Here is a 22431-nt window from a genome sequence, read left to right on the forward strand (position 1 = left end):
TGCAACAACACATCTCTACAGTGGCTTTTGATAACTGTCCAAGATGAAGGTGTCAAAAATACTAATTTCACTTGTATTTTTAACAAATGTTTTCGTGAATTTGAGAGCAATGGGTAAGTAGACATAGCCAACTAGCTAACTTTCTGTCATAAAAAAAAAAAAAAACTGTAATGATGTCTTTGAGAGACAAGTGTTTATTTTTGCACAAATATTTATGTTTTTAACTACATTAAAAAAATGATGAAGCGCAGTCATTCAGTTCCTGATTGGTCAACAAGTTTATTTGACGTGTGAAATAGTGTTAGTTGAGGTGAATCTTTGTTTCTATGTTTGGGTCTTTGCAAAGACAAAGCTAACATTAGCTTTCCATGTCAACGCATTCTAATTCTATTCTAACAGATCCTCCGAAAACAACCGACTCCAAAGACTCAGGTGGTAAGTTGACTTTTGACTCTGGCTAGTTAGCTATTAGTGGAGGCTGGTGGGAGGAACAATAGGAATAGCTGGAATGGAATCAATGGAACGGAGTCAAGCATTTGGTTTCCATGTGTTTGATCTATTTGATACCATTCCAACCATTAATGAGCCTGTCCTCCTATAGCACCTCCCACCACCCTCCACTGATAGCTATGTATTTTGACCATCAAAGGCCCTTAACTAATTCGGTCTGACCTTGAGACTTTTCGAGGTCATGATAGGGTTAAATAGTGTCTCATGTTCGTGGTATATATTTCACATACATTGAAATGAATGACCAATGAACAACAGGGAGAATTTTAAAGAGCATGCCTTCAGTCACCATCCTGCATTGTTCAAAAGTTGTTCAGTGTCATACCAAATATCCATCATAGTTTTGGTTTCACAGACTCAAGGGTCCAAGAATTGAAGAAGAGGTGGCAAGGAGAAAGACAGGAGTTTTTGAAATTCCCTTGTTTTCTTAAAAAGGATCCTGCAACTAATGTAAAAGGAAAGCAAGCCAGTGATGTAAGTTATTTGTAGGGCATCTTTGTTATGAATTAAGCTATATAAAACATGATTCTGGTTGGGGATTTCATATATTGTCATTGAGTATGGGGCATCACCATTTTAAAATGCTTCATCACTTAGAAAACACTTTGTTTTTTCCCCCTTTTTCAAATTAGGCCCAATACACACTTCATGTGTAGTCTTTGCTCACTCTGATTAGCGGCTTACTTAGCCAGGTTCACTAGATTTTACTGATACATTTATGAGAAAGAAAAAATAAGAAACCTGCACACTGCTCTTGCTACTATCACTGCTCTTTATTACGTTTAACGAAATATAACCATGTGCATTTCATAAATATTCTTATAAAGTGTGAACAAAAAAGTATTAAACACGTCTGTATAACGTGTATAGAAACGAACAGAAATACTATATTCCAGGGGGACAGCTTCCACCCTGAGCCATTAAAAAGAGGACTTCCAAGAAGTCCGTTTTTCAGACTGAGCCGTATATGCCACTCCACAGAGGAGTATCTAGAAAAAGAAGCGGAGATGAGCAATAGGTTTCTAAGAAGAGGCTACTCTCCACAATGTGTGAATGAAGCTCTTCATTTGGCATTAGGGAAAACACGAGATGAACTGATACAAAAGAATACCCACTAAAGCTAAAGAACACGTGTGTATTGTTGAGTTGACTTTGTTCACCACCCCATACACATTGAACTCGCGCAAAGTGGGAGATGCTGTCAAGAAACCCTGGTATGTTTTATCATTGGACCCAGCTTTGCCAGCTGAATTTAAGAATCCACAATTTATTCTACGTATAAGTGGTCGCAATTTACGCAATAAATTGGTCCATGCCAACTGCCAGCCACAAAAGAAGACGAGCCAGGCTCTTTCGTGCCCTCTTCCGAATGGTAGCTATAAATGCAGAGGTTGCGCACAGTGCAACAATATGATGAAGTGTGAATATTTCTCCCACGTACAGGAAACGATTCCAAATTAAATTAAATGTCTACCTTTAGATTTTGTGGCATAAAGAAAGTTAAGATATCAGACATGGGGAGGTGATATTAATAATACTCTGAGTTAAAGGAAATGTTTTTGGATTTTCACCCTCCTGACATTATTTCCTAAAGGTCTTAATGATGAAACGCCTATGTATGTTATGTTGTAAATGTGAACATGAATTAATGCCACCATTTCAGATTACTTTGACATTTTTCTTGCGCTGTTCCCAATGATTTATAAAAACTTGCTTGATGGGTCGATGTCCTCATTGTGGTTTTACAGACGTATTTAATACGTTTTGTGTACACACTTTATTTGAATCATTATGAAATGAACATTGTTATATTTGGTTACACTTACTTATTTTCCCTCGACTCCAACCCCCATTCGATACATTGAACGAATGTGGGTGGAGCTATGTATGCATAACGGTGCTAATAAAACATTAAGCTTTAAACTCACAAAAGCTCTGACTAAGGCCTTGAGGTCGATACATAATAAAGGGCAGTGATACTAGCCAGAGCAGTGGTACTAGCCAGAGCAGTGGTACTAGCAGTGGTACTAACCAGAGCAGTGATACTAACCAGAGCAGTGATACTAGCCAGAGCAGTGATACTAGCAGTGGTACTAACCAGAGCAGTGATACTAGCCAGAGCAGTGATACTAACCAGAGCAGTGATACTAGCCAGAGCAGTGATACTAACCAGAACAGTGATACTAACCAGAACAGTGATACTAACCAGAACAGTGATACTAACCAGAGCAGTGATACTAGCCAGAGCAGTGATACTAGCCAGAGCAGTGATACTAGCCAGAGCAGTGATACTAGCCAGAGCAGTGATACTAACCAGAACAGTGATACTAACCAGAGCAGTGATACTAGCCAGAGCAGTGATACTAACCAGAGCAGTGATACTAACCAGAGCAGTGATACTAGCAGTGGTACTAACCAGAGCAGTGGTACTAACCAGAGCAGTGATACTAACCAGAGCAGTGATACTAACCAGAGCAGTGGTACTAACCAGAGCAGTGATACTAGCAGTGGTACTAACCAGAGCAGTGGTACTAACCAGAGCAGTGATACTAACCAGAGCAGTGATACTAGCAGTGGTACTAACCAGAGCAGTGGTACTAACCAGAGCAGTGATACTAACCAGAGCAGTGATACTAACCAGAGCAGTGATACTAACCAGAGCAGTGATACTAACCAGAGCAGTGGTACTAACCAGAGCAGTGATACTAACCAGAGCAGTGATACTAACCAGAGCAGTGATACTAACCAGAGCAGTGATACTAACCAGAGCAGTGATACTAACCAGAGCAGTGATACTAGCCAGAGCTGCGATACTAACCAGAGCAGTGATACTAGCCAGAGCAGTGATTCTAGCCAGAGCAGTGATACTAACCAGAGCAGTGATTCTAGCCAGAGCAGTGATACTAGCCAGAGCAGTGATTCTAGCCAGAGCAGTGATACTAGCAAGAGCTGCGATACTAGCCAGAGCAGTGATACTAGCCAGAGCAGTGATACTAGCAGTGGTACTAGCCAGAGCAGTGATACTAGCCAGAGCAGTGGTACTAACCAGAGCAGTGATACTAGCAGTGGTACTAACCAGAGCAGTGATACTAGCCAGAGCAGTGATACTAGCAGTGGTACTAACCAGAGCAGTGATACTAGCCAGAGCAGTGATACTAACCAGAGCAGTGATACTAACCAGAGCAGTGGTACTAACCAGAGCAGTGATACTAGCCAGAGCAGTGATACTAACCAGAGCAGTGATACTAACCAGAGCAGTGGTACTAGCCAGAGCAGTGATACTAGCAGTGGTACTAACCAGAGCAGTGATACTAGCCAGAGCAGTGGTACTAGCCAGAGCAGTGGTACTAGCCAGAGCAGTGATACTAACCAGAGCAGTGATACTAGCCAGAGCAGTGATACTAACCAGAGCAGTGATACTAACCAGAGCAGTGATACTAACCAGAGCAGTGATACTAACCAGAGCAGTGGTACTAACCAGAGCAGTGATACTAACCAGAGCAGTGATACTAACCAGAGCAGTGATACTAACCAGAGCAGTGGTACTAGCCAGAGCAGTGGTACTAGCCAGAGCAGTGGTACTAACCAGAGCAGTGATACTAGCCAGAGCAGTGATACTAGCAGTGATACTAACCAGAGCAGTGATACTAACCAGAGCAGTGATACTAACCAGAGCAGTGATACTAACCAGAGCAGTGATACTAACCAGAGCAGTGGTACTAACCAGAGCAGTGATACTAGCAGTGGTACTAACCAGAGCAGTGGTACTAACCAGAGCAGTGATACTAACCAGAGCAGTGATACTAGCAGTGGTACTAACCAGAGCAGTGGTACTAACCAGAGCAGTGATACTAACCAGAGCAGTGATACTAACCAGAGCAGTGATACTAACCAGAGCAGTGATACTAACCAGAGCAGTGGTACTAACCAGAGCAGTGATACTAACCAGAGCAGTGATACTAACCAGAGCAGTGATACTAACCAGAGCAGTGATACTAACCAGAGCAGTGATACTAGCCAGAGCAGTGATACTAACCAGAGCAGTGATACTAGCCAGAGCAGTGATTCTAGCCAGAGCAGTGATACTAGCCAGAGCTGCGATACTAGCCAGAGCAGTGATACTAGCCAGAGCAGTGATACTAGCAGTGGTACTAGCCAGAGCAGTGATACTAGCCAGAGCAGTGGTACTAACCAGAGCAGTGATACTAGCAGTGGTACTAACCAGAGCAGTGATACTAGCCAGAGCAGTGATACTAGCAGTGGTACTAACCAGAGCAGTGATACTAGCCAGAGCAGTGGTACTAGCCAGAGCAGTGATACTAACCAGAGCAGTGATACTAACCAGAGCAGTGGTACTAGCCAGAGCAGTGATACTAGCAGTGGTACTAACCAGAGCAGTGATACTAGCCAGAGCAGTGGTACTAGCCAGAGCAGTGGTACTAACCAGAGCAGTGATACTAGCCAGAGCAGTGGTACTAACCAGAGCAGTGATACTAACCAGAACAGTGATACTAACCAGAGCAGTGATACTAACCAGAGCAGTGATACTAGCCAGAGCAGTGGTACTAGCCAGAGCAGTGGTACTAGCCAGAGCAGTGATACTAACCAGAGCAGTGATACTAACCAGAGCAGTGATACTAACCAGAGCAGTGGTACTAACCAGAGCAGTGGTACTAACCAGAGCAGTGATACTAGCAGTGGTACTAACCAGAGCAGTGATTCTATCCAGAGCAGTGATACTAACCAGAGCAGTGGTACTATCCAGAGCAGTGATTCTAACCAGAGCAGTGATACTAACCAGAGCAGTGGTACTATCCAGAGCAGTGATACTAGCAGTGGTACTAGCCAGAGCTGCGATACTAGCAGTGATACTAACCAGAGCAGTGGTACTAACCAGAGCAGTGATACTAACCAGAGCAGTGATACTAACCAGAGCAGTGATACTAACCAGAGCAGTGATACTAGCCAGAGCAGTGGTACTAGCCAGAGCAGTGATACTAACCAGAGCAGTGGTACTAACCAGAGCAGTGATACTAACCAGAGCAGTGATACTAACCAGAGCAGTGGTACTAACCAGAGCAGTGATACTAGCCAGAGCAGTGGTACTAACCAGAGCAGTGATACTAGCCAGAGCTGCGATACTAGCAGTGGTACTATCCAGAGCAGTGATACTAACCAGAGCAGTGGTACTAGCCAGAGCAGTGATACTAGCAGTGATACTAACCAGAGCAGTGATACTAGCAGTGATACTAACCAGAGCAGTGATACTAGCAGTGGTACTAACCAGAGCAGTGATACTAGCAGTGGTACTAGCCAGAGCAGTGATACTAGCAGTGATACTAACCAGAGCAGTGATACTAGCAGTGATACTAACCAGAGCAGTGATACTAGCAGTGATACTATCCAGAGCAGTGATTCTAGCCAGAGCAGTGATACTAGCAGTGGTACTAACCAGAGCAGTGGTACTAGCCTGAGCAGTGATACTAGGACAGAGCAGTGATACTAGCAGTGATACTAGGACAGAGCAGTATGCAGGGTTTTTTCTCATCTTTTTCAACTGTTTCCATGCACCTGCAAAAAAAGATGGCTCAGATGTGTGACTGCCTTTTGAACTGATACCTTTATGAAAACTCTGTAAGCACTTGCTAATGCATTAAAACGTTGGTTGACTTTTTTCAAAATTTCAGTACAAAGATGAAATGCCCCTGACATACTCTGCGCTCTTTGAAAACACCATCTACATCGAAACATTCTTATTTTGCCTTGTTGTAGTGTATGGAATACTACATTTACCCATTTGGGTCACTGTAAGTACTTATTCTTAATGTATGCAGTTTTGATGTTTTATTCATGATAACAGTTGGCTCGATAAGGGGAACATGTATTTGACTGAAATTCGGAGTTTATTTCTGGAGGTTTTACAAAAAACAAATACATACTTGATCTGATGCATCTTCTCTACTCTTCTTTTTGTGATACAGTTGTATGAGAAACTGCACAGGGGTAAAGTTGAACCACAGCCCACTGATCACACGACTGAAGACTTGGAAATGAACGAGACCCATACTTAAAATGTGAACTTCTCAACTTCTCAGTGTTGTTGTATTCATCGAGTTCGGATGAATTATGAGATTCATTTATTATTCACAGCCACGGAGGCATTTTTCCATTGGAAGATTGGTTCTATAATATTTCAAGCGTTATTTAATTTTGTATTGATTAAAAATGGAAACAACGTTTACCTTTTGTAATTGTGTTAAACAGTACAGTGAAATGCTTAACTTGCGAGCTCTTTACATGATGCAATGGGTTGAAATAAGCATGAATCATATCTAGCCACATCTCTCCATCCATAAACCACAACATAATGGTACTTTCGTCATTTCAGGGTGGAACTTCAATTAACTACAGGGACTGGGAACGAATCCACGTGAAATTTACTGCAACCAGTCACCATTCACGAACTATCCGGAAATTGTATTCACCGTACGCATGCGCACAAACCCCAACGAGGGCCGATTCATTTTCGTATTATTATTAGCTCGCTAGTAAAACCGTTAAAATATACACATTTGATACAATTTGTACGTGGGTATGGCAGAGGAGGTAACGAAAACCACAGGCGAACTCTCAGTGGGTAAGTTGATAACATGTCTAGCTAATTTACAGCCCTTGTAGCAATGTTGAAAGCATGCGATGTGTTGCATCAGACCGGTGTTGCTAGCTAGCTTTCATAGCACAAGTGATGTATATAAATCATTGCATAGCTCAAGCTTATCTTGACTGTCTAGTTAGCTAAAACAAGCTAGCTAAATTACTACGCATCGGTGTGAGCTCTGCTTTTGTTTTTCCCTGTACCCAAACATGTGGTAAAATGTCTGTGTCACGCACCTGTTATCTAGCCAACGAGCATCTTGCCTAGCTAGCATAATCACTGTCATGCATTAGTTCGCTGAACTAACATACATTCAGAATCAAGTGTTGAGTGTTTCCACTTCTTCCAGGTGAGTTGTATGTGTCTGACAAAGAAGGAAATGACCAGGATGGTGACGGAACAGAGAGGAAGCCTTTCAAGACCTCATTGAGGGTAAGATTAATCAGTGTTGTGTGCCATGTTTTGTGTTTAATTATGACTCCATCCAACATAACTGATGTGTCTACGTATCTTTGAATCAAACACAGTTAAGTGCATTGCTATAACAACAACTATTTAATTTCAAAGGCTTTGACATTTGCTGGAAAGGAGCCATTCCCAACCATCTATGTGGACTCTCAGAAGGAAGGAGAGGTACACAGTTAGAAGCATTTGAAAAATAAGTCGTTTGGTTTCACTTTCATTTGGTTCCCCTGTTCTGATTTCGTCTCCCCGTTCTGATTTCATCTCCCCTATTACTCCAGCGTTGGGCAGTGATCTCCAAGACGCAGATGAAAAATGTGATCAAGTTATTTGCTAGAGAGCAGATGAAGAGCGACTCCAAAGACAAAAAGGAGGTACGTGGGAGAGGCGGCAGTGTGGGGAAATAGTCTGGGGCATGTTTATCCCAAATGGAACCCCATTCCCTATATAGGAATCCTATTCCCTATACTTTTGGTCAAAAGTAGTGCTCTATGTAGGGAATAGGATGCCTTTTGGGATGCCACTATTACAATTATTCACACAGTCTTGTATTTGGCCATAAACAGTTGTGGCTATCGGTTAAAATATTCACAGGCAGCAGTAGCCCATGTGAGCTGCTATTTATGTAAGTTATTTTCAACTTTGATTTAAAGGCAGAGGATTCTGAGAGACGAGAGAAGAACCTAGAAGAAGCTAAGAAAATCACCATTGAGAATGACTCCAGCCTTCCAGAGCCCAAAACGGTCAGATCCACTATATTCTCTTTAGTCAGTATCCTGTCTAACTCATCTTACTATGTTTTGTATTGTTTTAAAAGGGATTTAAACAAATACAAATACATGTTTGGAAATAAGAATAACATGTTTATCTTCCATTGTGTTGAAATGTAATCAACCTTTTCCCAACAGGTCAAAATCTATCAGCTGGAGCCTCTCCGAGGGGAGAGAGTGAAGGTGTTTGGTTGGGTGCATCGAATGAGAAAACAAGGTGAGGATTGTAGAACGTTGGTTAATGTGTGTCTAATGTCAGCACCGTAACTAGCTGATAACATGCAGGTTGTTTTTTTAACAGTATATTCTCAGGATTGTAATGCAGGGTGTTTTGTCCAGCCGTTTATGTCCAACAATGGAAGCTCCCCCCAAAAACTACCTGGGGGGGGGGAGCTGGATGAGAGGAGAGAGGGGCTTCATGGCTCGTAGTAGATTTATAATTCTCTTTATTTTCTATTTTACCCCGGTAAGTTGACTGAACCCATTGTCATTCTCTTGCTAGGAAAGAACCTGCTGTTCATTGTGCTGAGAGATGGAACTGGTTTCCTGCAGTGTGTTCTCAACAATAAATTGGTAAAAAAATATATATATATTTTGTTGTCTTAAATGTTCTTTTTTTATTACAAAATGGAATAATATGCTTTCTTTTATTTGTAAAATTAGTTGTTTTTGTCTCTATTATAGTGTCAGTGCTACAATGCCCTGGTGCTGTCCACTGAAAGCACAGTGGCTCTGTATGGGACAGTGAAGCAAGTACCTGAGGGAAAGCAGGTACAGATTCTTCACTTACTTACTTTAATTACCCAGATTAAACTGTCATATTTTCAATCAAACCTTCTTTTTTTTTTAGACCAGGACTAGGCCCAATCTGGTTCGGGGAAAACTGTCCCTTTTAACTGTAATTAGATGGTTTGTTATTTTGTTATTAGAGCTATGACTGACTAGGATGTCCTCTCTTCCTCCTTCTCCAGGCCCCTGGTGGTCATGAGCTGCACTGTGACTTCTGGGAGCTGGTGGGTCTGGCGCCGGCTGGAGGAGCTGACAACCTGCTGAATGAGGAGTCTGATGTTGACGTTCAGCTCAACAACAGACACATGATGATCCGTGGGGAGAACGTGTCCAAGATACTCCGGGTCCGCTCCACTGTCACACAGTGTTTCAGGGATCACTTCTTCGCCCGCGGATACTATGAGGTAACAATATGTTGAGAAGGATTATTACCACAGCAGGCAAGGTACTTGGAGTCAAACAGACAGGCCTGGATGAGCTCTTTAAGATCAGGGCCCTCCCCAAGGTACTAGGAGTCAAACAGACAGGCCTGGAGGTGATCTTTAAGGTCGGGGGCCCTCCCCAAGGTACTAGGAGTCAAACAGACAGGCCTGGAGGTGATCTTTAAGGTCGGGGCCCTCCGTAAGGCTCACAAAATAATTTTAGGCCCAAGCCACCCCCGTACCTGGACTTTGAACTAGTCTCCTCTGGGTGCAGGTATAGGGCACCGCTCAGCATGAAAAACACAACTAGACAATCATTTGTGCCAGATGTGATATCCCTCCTAAATAGCTCGGGCTAATGTGGGGCGGCAGGGTAGCCTAGTGGTTAGAGTGTTGGACTAGTAACTGGAAGGTTGCAAGTTCAAACCCCCGAGCTGACAAGGTGTCGTTCTGCCCCTGAACATGGCAGTTAACCCACTGTTCCTAGGCCGTCATTGTAAATAAGAATTTGTTCTTAACTGACTTGCCTAGTAAAATAAAGGTAAGGCCAGCAAGCTAGTCTTTTTTTATTTGTATATATATATATATATATATATATATATATCTATATATATCTATATATACACACACACAGTGGAGCAAAAAAGTATTTAGTCAGCCACCAATTGTGTGAGTTCTCCCACTTAAAAAGATGAGAGAAGCCTGTATTTTCATCATAGGTACACTGCAACTATGACAGACAAAATGAGGAAAAAAAATCCAGAAAATCACATTGTAGGATTTTTAATGAATTTATTTGCAAATTATGGTGGGAAATAAGTATTTGGTCACCTACAAACAAGCAAGATTTCTGGCTCTCACAGACCTGTAACTTCTTCTTTAAGAGGCTCCTCTGTCCTCCACTCATTACCTGTATTAATGGCACCTGTTTGAACTTGTTATCAGTATAAAAGACACCTGTCCACAACCTCAAACAGTCACACTCCAAACTCCACTGTGGCCAAAGAGCTGTCAAAGGACACCAGAAACACAATTGTAGACCTGCACCAGGCTGGAAAGACTGAATCTGCAATAGGTAAGCAGCTTGGTTTTGAGAAATCAACTGTGGGAGCAATTATTAGGAAATGGAAGACATACAAGACCACTGATAATCTCCCTCGATCTGGGGCTCCATGCAAGATCTCACCTTCGTGGGGTCAAAATGATCACAAGAACGGTGAGCAAAAATCCCAGAACCTGCAGAGAGCTGGGACCAAAGTAACAAAGCCTACCATCAGTAACACACTACGCCGCCAGGGACTCAAATCCTGCAGTGCCAGACGTGTCCCCTTGCTTAGGCCAGTACATGTCCAGGTCCGTCTGAAGTTTGCTAGAGAGCATTTGGATGATCCAGAAGAAGATTGGGAGAATGTCATATGGTCAGATGATTCTCGTTTAATGTGTCATTTATCTCATCTGTGGTAAGTTGCAGGTGCCTACAGGGTAAAAAATAGCCATTCAACCAGTTTTGAATAGAAAGACCTTTGTGCTCCATTGGACTCCATTGTAAAGGACAAGGATGCCAATATATTGGAGCACCACTGTATCGAAAAGCCTCATCACCTCCATATTTGCTTGTTGTATTTGTTGATGACATCATTAGCTAGGTTTCCATCCAACTGGCCACAGATATTCATGCTAATGTTCTGTAATTAACATTAAATAAAATATGCCAGTGGTGTGTTTCCACCAGACTTGTTGCAAATATAATTCAGTGTGTTATGACACAATGTACTTTTTCATGTACTGAATAAGAATCAAAAGTTTCCATCTCTACCGATGGTTTTGACACAGGCCTACTCTGGTCTTGACACAGGCCTACTCTGGTCTTGACACAGGCCTACTCTGGTTTTGTCACAGGCCTACTCTGGTCTTGTCACAGGCCTACTCTGGTCTTGTCACAGGCCTACTCTGGTCTTGTCACAGGCCTACTCTGGTCTTGACACAGGCCTACTCTGGTCTTGACACAGGCCTACTCTGGTCTTGACACAGGCCTACTCTGGTCTTGACACAGGCCTACTCTGGTCTTGACACAGGCCTACTCTGGTCTTGACACAGGCCTACTCTGGTCTTGACACAGGCCTACTCTGGTCTTGACAGGGGAGCTCTAGACAACAGCTGGCAGATACAGTGCAGGAAGGCTAGTCTACATGATGACATTATGGATAAGAGAGAATGGTTTTATTTGTCAAAACGGCAGTCAAGCATCAATCATCATGTCACCAGAATAAGACCCTCAATATTTATTGGAAAGGAGCATCAAGATCACTGCACTTTCACCACCCTGTGACGTTTCTAAATTATTTCATCTGTAGCCTAATAAATTGCATGGTTTTCCTGAGTCCTAGTGGGAGGACCGCACGCCATATCATGGTGTGACTCAAGTTTATGTTGTTTTAATGGTTAATATCAGTATTTCAGCATAAAGACGTTTCCACTTCAATTTCTCACAAAATTAATTTTACAGACACAAAAAGATCCCACCATGTCGAACTAACAAATTATCTGTTGGATTTATAAAATTGTACTGAAACGTACCTGCTTCCATCACAGCTGTTGTGTTTTATTTCATGTTTATTTAATGACTTGATTCACAAAGTGGATGGAAACGTGGTTAGTGATGAAAGCTTTGAATCTTGAATTGTATATTTTCAGCCTTGTATGTCGACACTTCTTGTCTAAATCTGTTTTTTTTTTTTTGTATTTGTTCCCCCAAAGATCACCCCACCCACTCTGGTGCAGACCCAGGTGGAGGGAGGTTCCACCCTGTTCAACCTGAACTACTTTGGGGAGGAGGCGTTCCTGACCCAGTCCTCTCAGCTCTACCTGGAGACCTGCATCCCTGCTCTGGGAGACACCTTCTGTATCGCTCAGTCCTACCGCGCAGAGCAGTCCCGCACTCGCAGGCACCTGTCTGAGTGAGTACTGGAATTGTTGTTTTCCTTTGCTGTTTCATATTGGAGTCATTCTGATAGCAAAACATGACCTTAGGATACCTATTCTATTCCTATTCCTACCTATTCTATTCATATTCCTATTCTATTCCTATCTATTGGGTATTGACCTTTTTATTTATACAGGTTAGTTTCACTGACGACTTATTCTTCAACAGACACTTTCTAGTGTTTAATTAATAAGGATAAAACCCTTCTTTTCAATTTTCACCTAAAATGACATGCCCAAATCTAACTGCCCGTAGCTCAGGACCTGAAGCAAGGATATGTATATTCTCGATACCATTTGAGAGGAAACACTTTGAAGTTTGTAGAAATGTTAAATTAATGTAGGAGAATATAACACATTAGATCTGATTTAAAAGTTCCTGCAAAGAAAAAAAATATTTTTTTGTACCATCTTTAAAATGCAAGAGAAAGGCCATAATGTATTATTCCAGCCCGGGTGCAATTTAGATTTTGGCCACTAGATGGCAGCAGTGTACGTGCAACGCTTTTTACTGATCCAATGAACCATTGCATTTCTGTTCAAAATGTTGTATCAAGACTGCCCAACTGTGCCTAATTGGTTTATTAATACATTTTCTAGTTCATAATTGTTCACTCTCCTCAAATAATAGCATGGTATTCTTTCACTGTAATAGCTACTGTTAAATGGACAGTCCAGTTAGATTAACAAGAATTTAAGCTTTCTGCCCATATCAGACATGCCTATGTCCTGGGATTTTTTTGTTTGTTGTTACTGACAACCTCATGCTAATCACATTAGCCTACGTTAGCTCAACCGTCTCGCGGGGGACACATCGATCCCTTAGCGGTTAACATGGGTTATGTAGTTATACTATGTGCCCTCCCTCTGTAGGTACACTCACATAGAGGCAGAGTGCCCCTTCATGACCTATGAGGACCTACTGAGCAGACTGGAGGATCTGGTGTGTGACGTGGTGGACAGAGTCCTGAAGTCACCTGCTGCTTCTCTACTCTACCAAGTCAACCCTGTACGTCTGATGTTTTATTGGCAGCTATTAGTTCTCTCTCCCCCCCCCCCCCCCCCTTTTTCTCTCTAGCTGTATGTCTGTATGTCTGTCTCTAGCTGTATGTCTGTCTGTCTCTAGCTGTATGTCTGTCTGTCTCTAGCTGTATGTCTGTCTGTCTCTAGCTGTCTGTCTGTCTGTCTCTAGCTGTATGTCTGTCTGTCTCTAGCTGTATGTCTGTCTGTCTCTAGCTGTATGTCTGTCTGTCTCTAGCTGTCTGTCTGTCTCTAGCTGTCTGTCTGTCTCTAGCTGTCTGTCTGTCTCTAGCTGTATGTCTGTCTCTAGCTGTATGTCTGTCTGTCTGTCTCTAGCTGTATGTCTGTCTCTAGCTGTATGTCTGTCTCTAGCTGTATGTCTGTCTGTCTGTCTCTAGCTGTATGTCTGTCTCTAGCTGTATGTCTGTCTCTAGCTGTATGTCTGTCTGTCTGTCTGTCTGTCTCTTGCTGTATGTCTGTCTGTCTGTCTCTAGCTGTATGTCTGTCTGTCTCTAGCTGAATGTCTGTCTCTAGCTGTATGTCTGTCTGTCTGTCTCTAGCTGTATGTATGTCTGTCTGTCTGTCTCTAGCTGTATGTATGTCTGTCTGTCTGTCTCTAGCTGTATGTATGTCTGTCTGTCTGTCTCTAGCTGTATGTCTGTCTGTCTGTCTGTCTCTAGCTGTATGTCTGTCTGTCTGTCTGTCTCTAGCTGTATGTCTGTATGTCTGTCTCTAGCTGTCTGTCTGTCTCTAGCTGTCTGTCTGTCTCTAGCTGTCTGTCTGTCTCTAGCTGTATGTCTGTCTGTCTCTAGCTGTATGTCTGTCTGTCTCTAGCTGTATGTCTGTCTGTCTCTAGCTGTATGTCTGTCTGTCTCTAGCTGTATGTCTGTCTGTCTCTAGCTGTATGTCTGTCTGTCTCTAGCTGTATGTCTGTCTCTAGCTGTATGTCTGTCTGTCTCTAGCTGTATGTCTGTCTGTCTCTAGCTGTATGTCTGTCTGTCTCTAGCTGTATGTCTGTCTGTCTCTAGCTGTATGTCTGTCTGTCTCTAGCTGTATGTCTGTCTGTCTCTAGCTGTATGTCTGTCTGTCTCTAGCTGTATGTCTGTCTGTCTCTAGCTGTATGTCTGTCTGTCTCTAGCTGTATGTCTGTCTGTCTCTAGCTGTCTGTCTGTCTGTCTCTAGCTGTCTGTCTGTCTGTCTCTAGCTGTATGTCTGTCTGTCTCTAGCTGTATGTCTGTCTGTCTCTAGCTGTATGTCTGTCTGTCTCTAGCTGTCTGTCTGTCTGTCTCTAGCTGTCTGTCTGTCTGTCTCTAGCTGTCTGTCTGTCTGTCTCTAGCTGTCTGTCTGTCTGTCTCTAGCTGTCTGTCTGTCTGTCTGTCTCTAGCTGTCTGTCTGTCTCTAGCTGTCTCTGTCTGTCTCTAGCTGTCTCTGTCTGTCTCTAGCTGTCTGTCTGTCTGTCTCTAGCTGTCTGTCTGTCTGTCTCTAGCTGTCTGTCTGTCTGTCTCTAGCTGTCTGTCTGTCTGTCTCTAGCTGTCTGTCTGTCTGTCTGTCTCTAGCTGTCTGTCTGTCTCTAGCTGTCTCTGTCTGTCTCTAGCTGTCTCTGTCTGTCTCTAGCTGTCTGTCTGTCTGTCTCTAGCTGTCTGTCTGTCTGTCTCTAGCTGTATGTCTGTCTGTCTCTAGCTGTATGTCTGTCTGTCTCTAGCTGTATGTCTGTCTGTCTCTAGCTGTCTGTCTGTCTGTCTCTAGCTGTCTGTCTGTGTCTCTAGCTGTCTGTCTGTCTGTCTCTAGCTGTCTGTCTGTCTGTCTCTAGCTGTCTGTCTGTCTGTCTCTAGCTGTCTGTCTGTCTGTCTCTAGCTGTCTGTCTGTCTGTCTCTAGCTGTCTGTCTGTCTGTCTGTCTGTCTCTAGCTGTCTGTCTGTCTCTAGCTGTCTGTCTGTCTCTAGCTGTCTGTCTGTCTGTCTCTAGCTGTCTGTCTGTCTGTCTCTAGCTGTCTGTCTGTCTGTCTCTAGCTGTCTGTCTGTGTCTCTAGCTGTCTGTCTGTCTGTCTCTAGCTGTCTGTCTGTGTCTCTAGCTGTCTGTCTGTCTGTCTCTAGCTGTCTGTCTGTCTGTCTCTAGCTGTCTGTCTGTCTGTCTCTAGCTGTCTGTCTGTCTGTCTCTAGCTGTCTGTCTGTCTGTCTCTAGCTGTATGTCTGTCTGTCTCTAGCTGTATGTCTGTCTGTCTCTAGCTGTCTGTCTGTCTGTCTCTAGCTGTCTGTCTGTCTGTCTCTAGCTGTCTGTCTGTCTCTAGCTGTATGTCTGTCTGTCTGTCTCTAGCTGTCTGTCTGTGTCTCTAGCTGTATGTCTGTCTGTCTGTCTCTAGCTGTATGTCTGTCTGTCTGTCTCTAGCTGTCTGTCTGTCTGTCTCTAGCTGTCTGTCTGTCTGTCTCTAGCTGTATGTCTGTCTGTCTCTAGCTGTATGTCTGTCTGTCTCTAGCTGTATGTCTGTCTGTCTGTCTCTAGCTGTATGTCTGTCTGTCTGTCTGTCTCTAGCTGTATGTCTGTCTGGCTGTCTGTCTGTCTCTAGCTGTATGTCTGTATGTCTGTCTCTAGCTGTATGTCTGTATGTCTGTCTCTAGCTGTATGTCTGTATGTCTGTCTCTAGCTGTCTGTCTGTCTGTCTCTAGCTGTATGTCTGTCTGTCTGTCTGTCTCTAGCTGTATGTCTGTCTCTAGCTGTATGTCTGTCTGTCTGTCTGTCTCTTGCTGTATGTCTGTCTGTCTGTCTGTCTCTAGCTGAATGTCTGTCTCTAGCTGTATGTCTGTCTGTCTCTAGCTGTATGTCTGTCTGTCTCTAGCTGTATGTATGTCTGTCTGTCTGTCTGTCTCTAGCTGTATGTATGTCTGTCTGTCTGTCTCTAGCTGTATGTCTGTCTGTCTGTCTGTCTGTCTCTAGCTGTATGTCTGTCTGTCTGTCTGTCTGTCTCTAGCTGTATGTCTGTATGTCTGTCTCTAGCTGTATGTCTGTATGTCTGTCTCTAGCTGTATGTCTGTCTCTAGCTGTCTGTCTGTCTGTCTCTAGCTGTATGTCTGTCTGTCTCTAGCTGTATGTCTGTCTGTCTCTAGCTGTATGTCTGTCTGTCTCTAGCTGTATGTCTGTCTCTAGCTGTATGTCTGTCTGTCTCTAGCTGTATGTCTGTCTGTCTCTAGCTGTATGTCTGTCTGTCTCTAGCTGTCTGTCTGTCTCTAGCTGTATGTCTGTCTGTCTCTAGCTGTATGTCTGTCTGTCTCTAGCTGTATGTCTGTCTGTCTCTAGCTGTCTGTCTGTCTGTCTCTAGCTGTCTGTCTGTCTGTCTCTAGCTGTATGTCTGTCTGTCTCTAGCTGTATGTCTGTCTGTCTCTAGCTGTATGTCTGTCTGTCTCTAGCTGTATGTCTGTCTGTCTCTAGCTGTATGTCTGTCTGTCTCTAGCTGTCTGTCTGTCTGTCTCTAGCTGTCTGTCTGTCTGTCTCTAGCTGTCTGTCTGTCTGTCTCTAGCTGTCTGTCTGTCTGTCTCTAGCTGTCTGTCTGTCTGTCTCTAGCTGTCTGTCTGTCTGTCTCTAGCTGTCTGTCTGTCTGTCTCTAGCTGTCTGTCTGTCTGTCTGTCTCTAGCTGTATGTCTGTCTGTCTCTAGCTGTATGTCTGTCTGTCTCTAGCTGTATGTCTGTCTGTCTCTAGCTGTCTGTCTGTCTGTCTCTAGCTGTATGTCTGTCTGTCTGTCTCTAGCTGTATGTCTGTCTGTCTCTAGCTGTATGTCTGTCTGTCTCTAGCTGTATGTCTGTCTGTCTCTAGCTGTATGTCTGTCTGTCTGTCTCTAGCTGTATGTCTGTCTGTCTGTCTCTAGCTGTATGTCTGTCTGTCTGTCTCTAGCTGTATGTCTGTCTGTCTGTCTGTCTCTAGCTGTATGTCTGTCTGTCTGTCTGTCTCTAGCTGTATGTCTGTCTGTCTGTCTGTCTCTAGCTGTATGTCTGTCTGTCTGTCTGTCTCTAGCTGTATGTCTGTCTGTCTGTCTGTCTCTAGCTGTATGTCTGTCTGTCTGTCTGTCTCTAGCTGTATGTCTGTCTGTCTGTCTGTCTGTCTCTAGCTGTATGTCTGTCTGTCTGTCTGTCTGTCTCTAGCTGTATGTATGTCTGTCTGTCTGTCTGTCTCTAGCTGTATGTCTGTCTGTCTGTCTGTCTGTCTCTAGCTGTATGTCTGTCTGTCTGTCTGTCTGTCTCTAGCTGTATGTCTGTCTGTCTGTCTGTCTCTAGCTGTATGTCTCTGTCTGTCTGTCTGTCTCTAGCTGTATGTCTGTCTCTAGCTGTATGTCTGTCTGTATGTCTGTCTCTAGCTGTATGTCTGTCTCTAGCTGTATGTCTGTATGTCTGTCTGTCTGTCTCTAGCTGTATGTCTGTCTGTCTGTCTCTAGCTGTATGTCTGTCTGTCTGTCTGTCTCTAGCTGTATGTCTGTCTGTCTGTCTGTCTCTAGCTGTATGTCTGTCTGTCTGTCTGTCTCTAGCTGTATGTCTGTCTGTCTGTCTGTCTCTAGCTGTATGTCTGTCTGTCTGTCTGTCTCTAGCTGTATGTCTGTCTGTCTGTCTGTCTCTAGCTGTATGTCTGTCTGTCTGTCTGTCTCTAGCTGTATGTCTGTCTGTCTGTCTGTCTCTAGCTGTATGTCTGTCTGTCTGTCTGTCTCTAGCTGTATGTCTGTCTGTCTGTCTGTCTCTAGCTGTATGTCTGTCTGTCTGTCTGTCTCTAGCTGTATGTCTGTCTGTCTGTCTGTCTCTAGCTGTATGTCTGTCTGTCTGTCTTTCTCTAGCTGTATGTCTGTCTGTCTGTCTGTCTCTAGCTGTATGTCTGTCTGTCTGTCTGTCTCTAGCTGTATGTCTGTCTGTCTGTCTGTCTCTAGCTGTATGTCTCTGTCTGTCTGTCTGTCTCTAGCTGTATGTCTGTCTGTATGTCTGTCTCTAGCTGTATGTCTGTCTCTAGCTGTATGTCTGTCTGTCTCTAGCTGTATGTCTGTCTGTCTCTAGCTGTATGTCTGTCTCTAGCTGTATGTCTGTCTGTCTGTCTGTCTCTAGCTGTATGTCTGTCTGTCTGTCTCTAGCTGTATGTCTGTCTGTCTGTCTGTCTCTAGCTGTATGTCTGTCTGTCTGTCTGTCTCTAGCTGTATGTCTGTCTGTCTGTCTGTCTCTAGCTGTATGTCTGTCTGTCTGTCTGTCTCTAGCTGTATGTCTCTGTCTGTCTGTCTGTCTCTAGCTGTATGTCTGTCTGTCTGTCTGTCTCTAGCTGTATGTCTGTCTGTCTGTCTGTCTGTCTCTAGCTGTATGTCTGTCTGTCTGTCTGTCTCTAGCTGTATGTCTGTCTGTCTGTCTGTCTCTAGCTGTATGTCTGTCTGTCTGTCTGTCTCTAGCTGTATGTCTGTCTGTCTGTCTGTCTCTAGCTGTATGTCTGTCTGTCTGTCTGTCTCTAGCTGTATGTCTGTCTGTCTGTCTCTAGCTGTATGTCTGTCTCTAGCTGTATGTCTGTCTCTAGCTGTATGTCTGTCTCTAGCTGTATGTCTGTCTGTCTGTCTGTCTCTAGCTGTATGTCTGTCTGTCTGTCTGTCTCTAGCTGTATGTCTGTCTGTCTCTAGCTGAATGTCTGTCTGTCTCTAGCTGAATGTCTGTCTCTAGCTGTATGTCTGTCTCTAGCTGTATGTCTGTCTGTCTGTCTCTAGCTGTATGTCTGTCTGTCTGTCTCTAGCTGTATGTCTGTCTGTCTGTCTCTAGCTGTATGTCTGTCTGTCTGTCTGTCTCTAGCTGTATGTCTGTCTGTCTGTCTCTAGCTGTATGTGTTTATCTCTGTCTCGTGGTCTTGTTCACTGAGATGGATATATTCTTAAATGTTTGTCTTGAAATAATGTTTCCTTTTTGAGATTCAGGTTTCCTTGATCTTTTAGAATCCTGGTATGGTGGTGAAAGGCTAAACATGAGGATAGCACAGTGCTAATGTGGCCTGTCTTTTTCCTTTCCATCCTCCCCAGGACTTCAAGCCCCCCAAGAGGCCCTTCAAGAGGATGAACTACTCTGAGGCCATCATCTGGCTGAAGGAGCACGACATCAAAAAAGATGATGGGACATACTATGAGTTTGGAGAGGTACATTTGACTGAATAAATTCCATTTGATAAATGGTTTTATGGTCGACAAGTACCACTGTCAATTATAATCACTCCTAATTACTATCTCCCTCAGAAATAATATTTGGACCGTGTCGATCTGTGGTTGTTTTGAAGACATTTAGGACATTTTTAGGGCTGGTATCCAGGACAGATTTAGCCAAGTCCTGGACTACATATGACTTTCAATGGAGAATCTGTTGAACCAGCTTTGAGTCCATAACTGCTTTGAGTCCATAACTAATAATCTGTTGAGTCCATAACTTAGTCTGGGTCCAGGAAACTGACGTGAAGAGAGACACGGAATGTCCGCTCAGTGTTTAGCTACTCCACCAGTGGATCTTCTCTTCGTCCAGCTCCTGTTATGGTGATGTTATAAAACCCTCTCCCTCCTTGGTTTCAGGACATCCCAGAGGCCCCAGAGAGGCTGATGACTGATGCCATCGGTGAGACCATCCTGCTGTGCCGCTTCCCGGCTGAGATCAAGTCCTTCTACATGCAGCGCTGTCCTGAGGACCGACGCCTCACCGAGTCGGTGAGTCCCCGACCAGCAGAGAGCTTACGTCACCGGAAACCATGACCTGAAAAACCACATCTCAGAGAAGCCATCATGAACCTTATCCAGGGCCTGATTCAAACATGTCTCTGGGTTCTGATCCAATATCAGTTTTGTCCTATTAGATAATAATGAATAAGAATATGGACAGGGGGGAGCTGATTCTAGATCAGGACTCCTTCTCTGGCTGTGGCTGTGCTGCTGCTCCAGTTTCAACTGACCTGAGCCCTAGGACCATGCCCCAGGAATACCTGACATGATGACTCCTTGCTGTCCCCAGTCCACCTGACTGTGCTGCTGCTCCAGTTTCAACTATTCTGCCTTATTATTATTCGACCATGCTGGTCATCTATGAACATTTGAACATCTTGACCATGTTTTGTTATAATCTCCACCCGGCACAGCCAGAAGAGGACTGGCCACCCCACACATGGCCTTTCTAGGGAGTTTTTCCTAGCCACCGTGCTTCTACACCTGCATTGCTTGCTGTTTGGGGTTTTAGGCTGGGTTTCTGTACAGCACTTTGAGATATCAGCTGATGTACGAAGGGCTATATAAATACATTTGATTTGATTCTCTGAGAGGCTTTTTGAATATGGGCCCTGAAAGACATCCTCATTGTTGTCCCTGCTGTTCCTCTCCCCAGGTGGATGTGCTGATGCCTAATGTTGGAGAGATAGTTGGAGGGTCTATGAGGATCTGGGATGCTGAGGAACTGCTGGAGGGATACAAGAGGGAGGGCATTGACCCAACCCCTTACTACTGGTACACTGACCAGGTACGTACATCTACCCCTTACTACTGGTACACTGACCAGGTACGTACATCTACCCAACCCTCTAATACTGGTACACTGACCAGGTATGTACATCTACCCCTTACTACTGGTACACTGACCAGGTATGTACATCTACCCCTTACTACTGGTACACTGACCAGGTACGTACATCTACCCCTTACTACTGGTACACTGACCAGGTACGTACATCTACCCCTTACTACTGGTACACTGACCAGGTACGTACATCAACCCAACCCTCTAATACTGGTACACTGACCAGGTATGTACATCTACCCCTTACTACTGGTACACTGACCAGGTATGTACATCTACCCCTTACTACTGGTACACTGACCAGGTACGTACATCTACCCCTTACTACTGGTACACTGACCAGGTATGTACTCAGCCAGGAAGAGAAAATCAGACCTATAGATCTTATTAATTTAAGCAATAAAACACAAGGGGGCGTGCTTCATTGCGATTTTAGTATGGCTGCTGGGGTCATAGGTTAGACACCCTCGTGTTTCCCGGAACTAACTGTTTTATGAACAGAGAATCTGTTAGACTATTTTGATGGTGTGTTTCCTTAATAACGTCAACATTGTGTCTTCTAGAGGAAGTATGGTACCTGTCCCCACGGTGGCTACGGGCTCGGCCTAGAGAGGTTTCTAACCTGGCTGCTGAACAGACACCACATCAGAGACGTGTGTCTCTACCCTCGCTTCATCCAGCGCTGTCGACCCTAAACTAAACAACTACCCTGCCCCCTGCTGGAGATGGATCACACTGCGCTTCAAGAGAACAAGATGTTCATCCCAAATGGCAATCTATTCCCTATATAGTGCTATTTTTTTTAACAGCGCGCTATCCCTGTATAGGGCCCTTATTTTTTACCAGGACCAAAGGTAGTGCACTATATAGAGAATAGAGCTCCGTTTGGGACGAAAGCCCCATCTTACTGCATTGCAAAAGGCCAACATACAAGGCTCGAGATCTAAGACGAGAACAATTAATTACACTAACAAATCCCTGCAAATGTAAGATTTGAAATGTGTTTTCAAACAAGAAATTAATGCTGTCTAGCGAATACTATTTGTCTGCCAATAAATGTATACTGCATACGCTACAATATCTTTCTGGAATGTTCTGTGGAGACATGCATTCTGTTTCATCTCTTGTGTATTGTGGCAAATGACTGGTCCACTGCTGTTGCAATAATCCTGTTAAACATAAAGTCAAAAACAAGGGTTAGAATTTGGCAGATATTTTCTTGAGTAACTTCCTTCTCTAGATGTAAAACCACCAAAAACAATATTTTTTTTTTGTACATA

At 43.8% G+C, this 22431-nt stretch overlaps 1 protein-coding gene and 1 long non-coding RNA gene across 2 annotated transcripts; both read left to right on the forward strand.

Moving 5' to 3' along the window:
* Nucleotides 1–221: 221 nt before the first annotated feature.
* LOC139409829 (uncharacterized) lies at nucleotides 222–6598 on the forward strand. The gene is made up of 4 exons (XR_011634436.1): nucleotides 222–435; nucleotides 866–984; nucleotides 6198–6317; nucleotides 6492–6598. It is a non-coding gene; the product is annotated as an uncharacterized lncRNA (long non-coding RNA).
* Nucleotides 6599–6962: 364 nt separating this feature from the next.
* Nucleotides 6963–22229, forward strand: LOC139409830 (asparagine--tRNA ligase, cytoplasmic-like). Its single transcript, XM_071155216.1, has 15 exons — nucleotides 6963–7147; nucleotides 7515–7597; nucleotides 7733–7798; nucleotides 7909–8001; nucleotides 8281–8370; nucleotides 8536–8614; nucleotides 8900–8970; nucleotides 9082–9168; nucleotides 9369–9590; nucleotides 12366–12565; nucleotides 13464–13599; nucleotides 19627–19740; nucleotides 20164–20295; nucleotides 20963–21094; nucleotides 21715–22229. The coding sequence occupies exons 1-15, from the start codon at nucleotides 7105–7107 to the stop codon at nucleotides 21844–21846; spliced, it is 1680 nt and encodes a 559-aa protein (XP_071011317.1). The 5' UTR covers nucleotides 6963–7104; the 3' UTR covers nucleotides 21847–22229.
* The last annotated feature ends 202 nt before the right edge of the window (nucleotides 22230–22431 follow it).

This window comes from Oncorhynchus clarkii, chromosome 5 (assembly GCF_045791955.1).
Source record: "Oncorhynchus clarkii lewisi isolate Uvic-CL-2024 chromosome 5, UVic_Ocla_1.0, whole genome shotgun sequence".
Taxonomy (NCBI): Eukaryota; Metazoa; Chordata; class Actinopteri; order Salmoniformes; family Salmonidae; genus Oncorhynchus; species Oncorhynchus clarkii.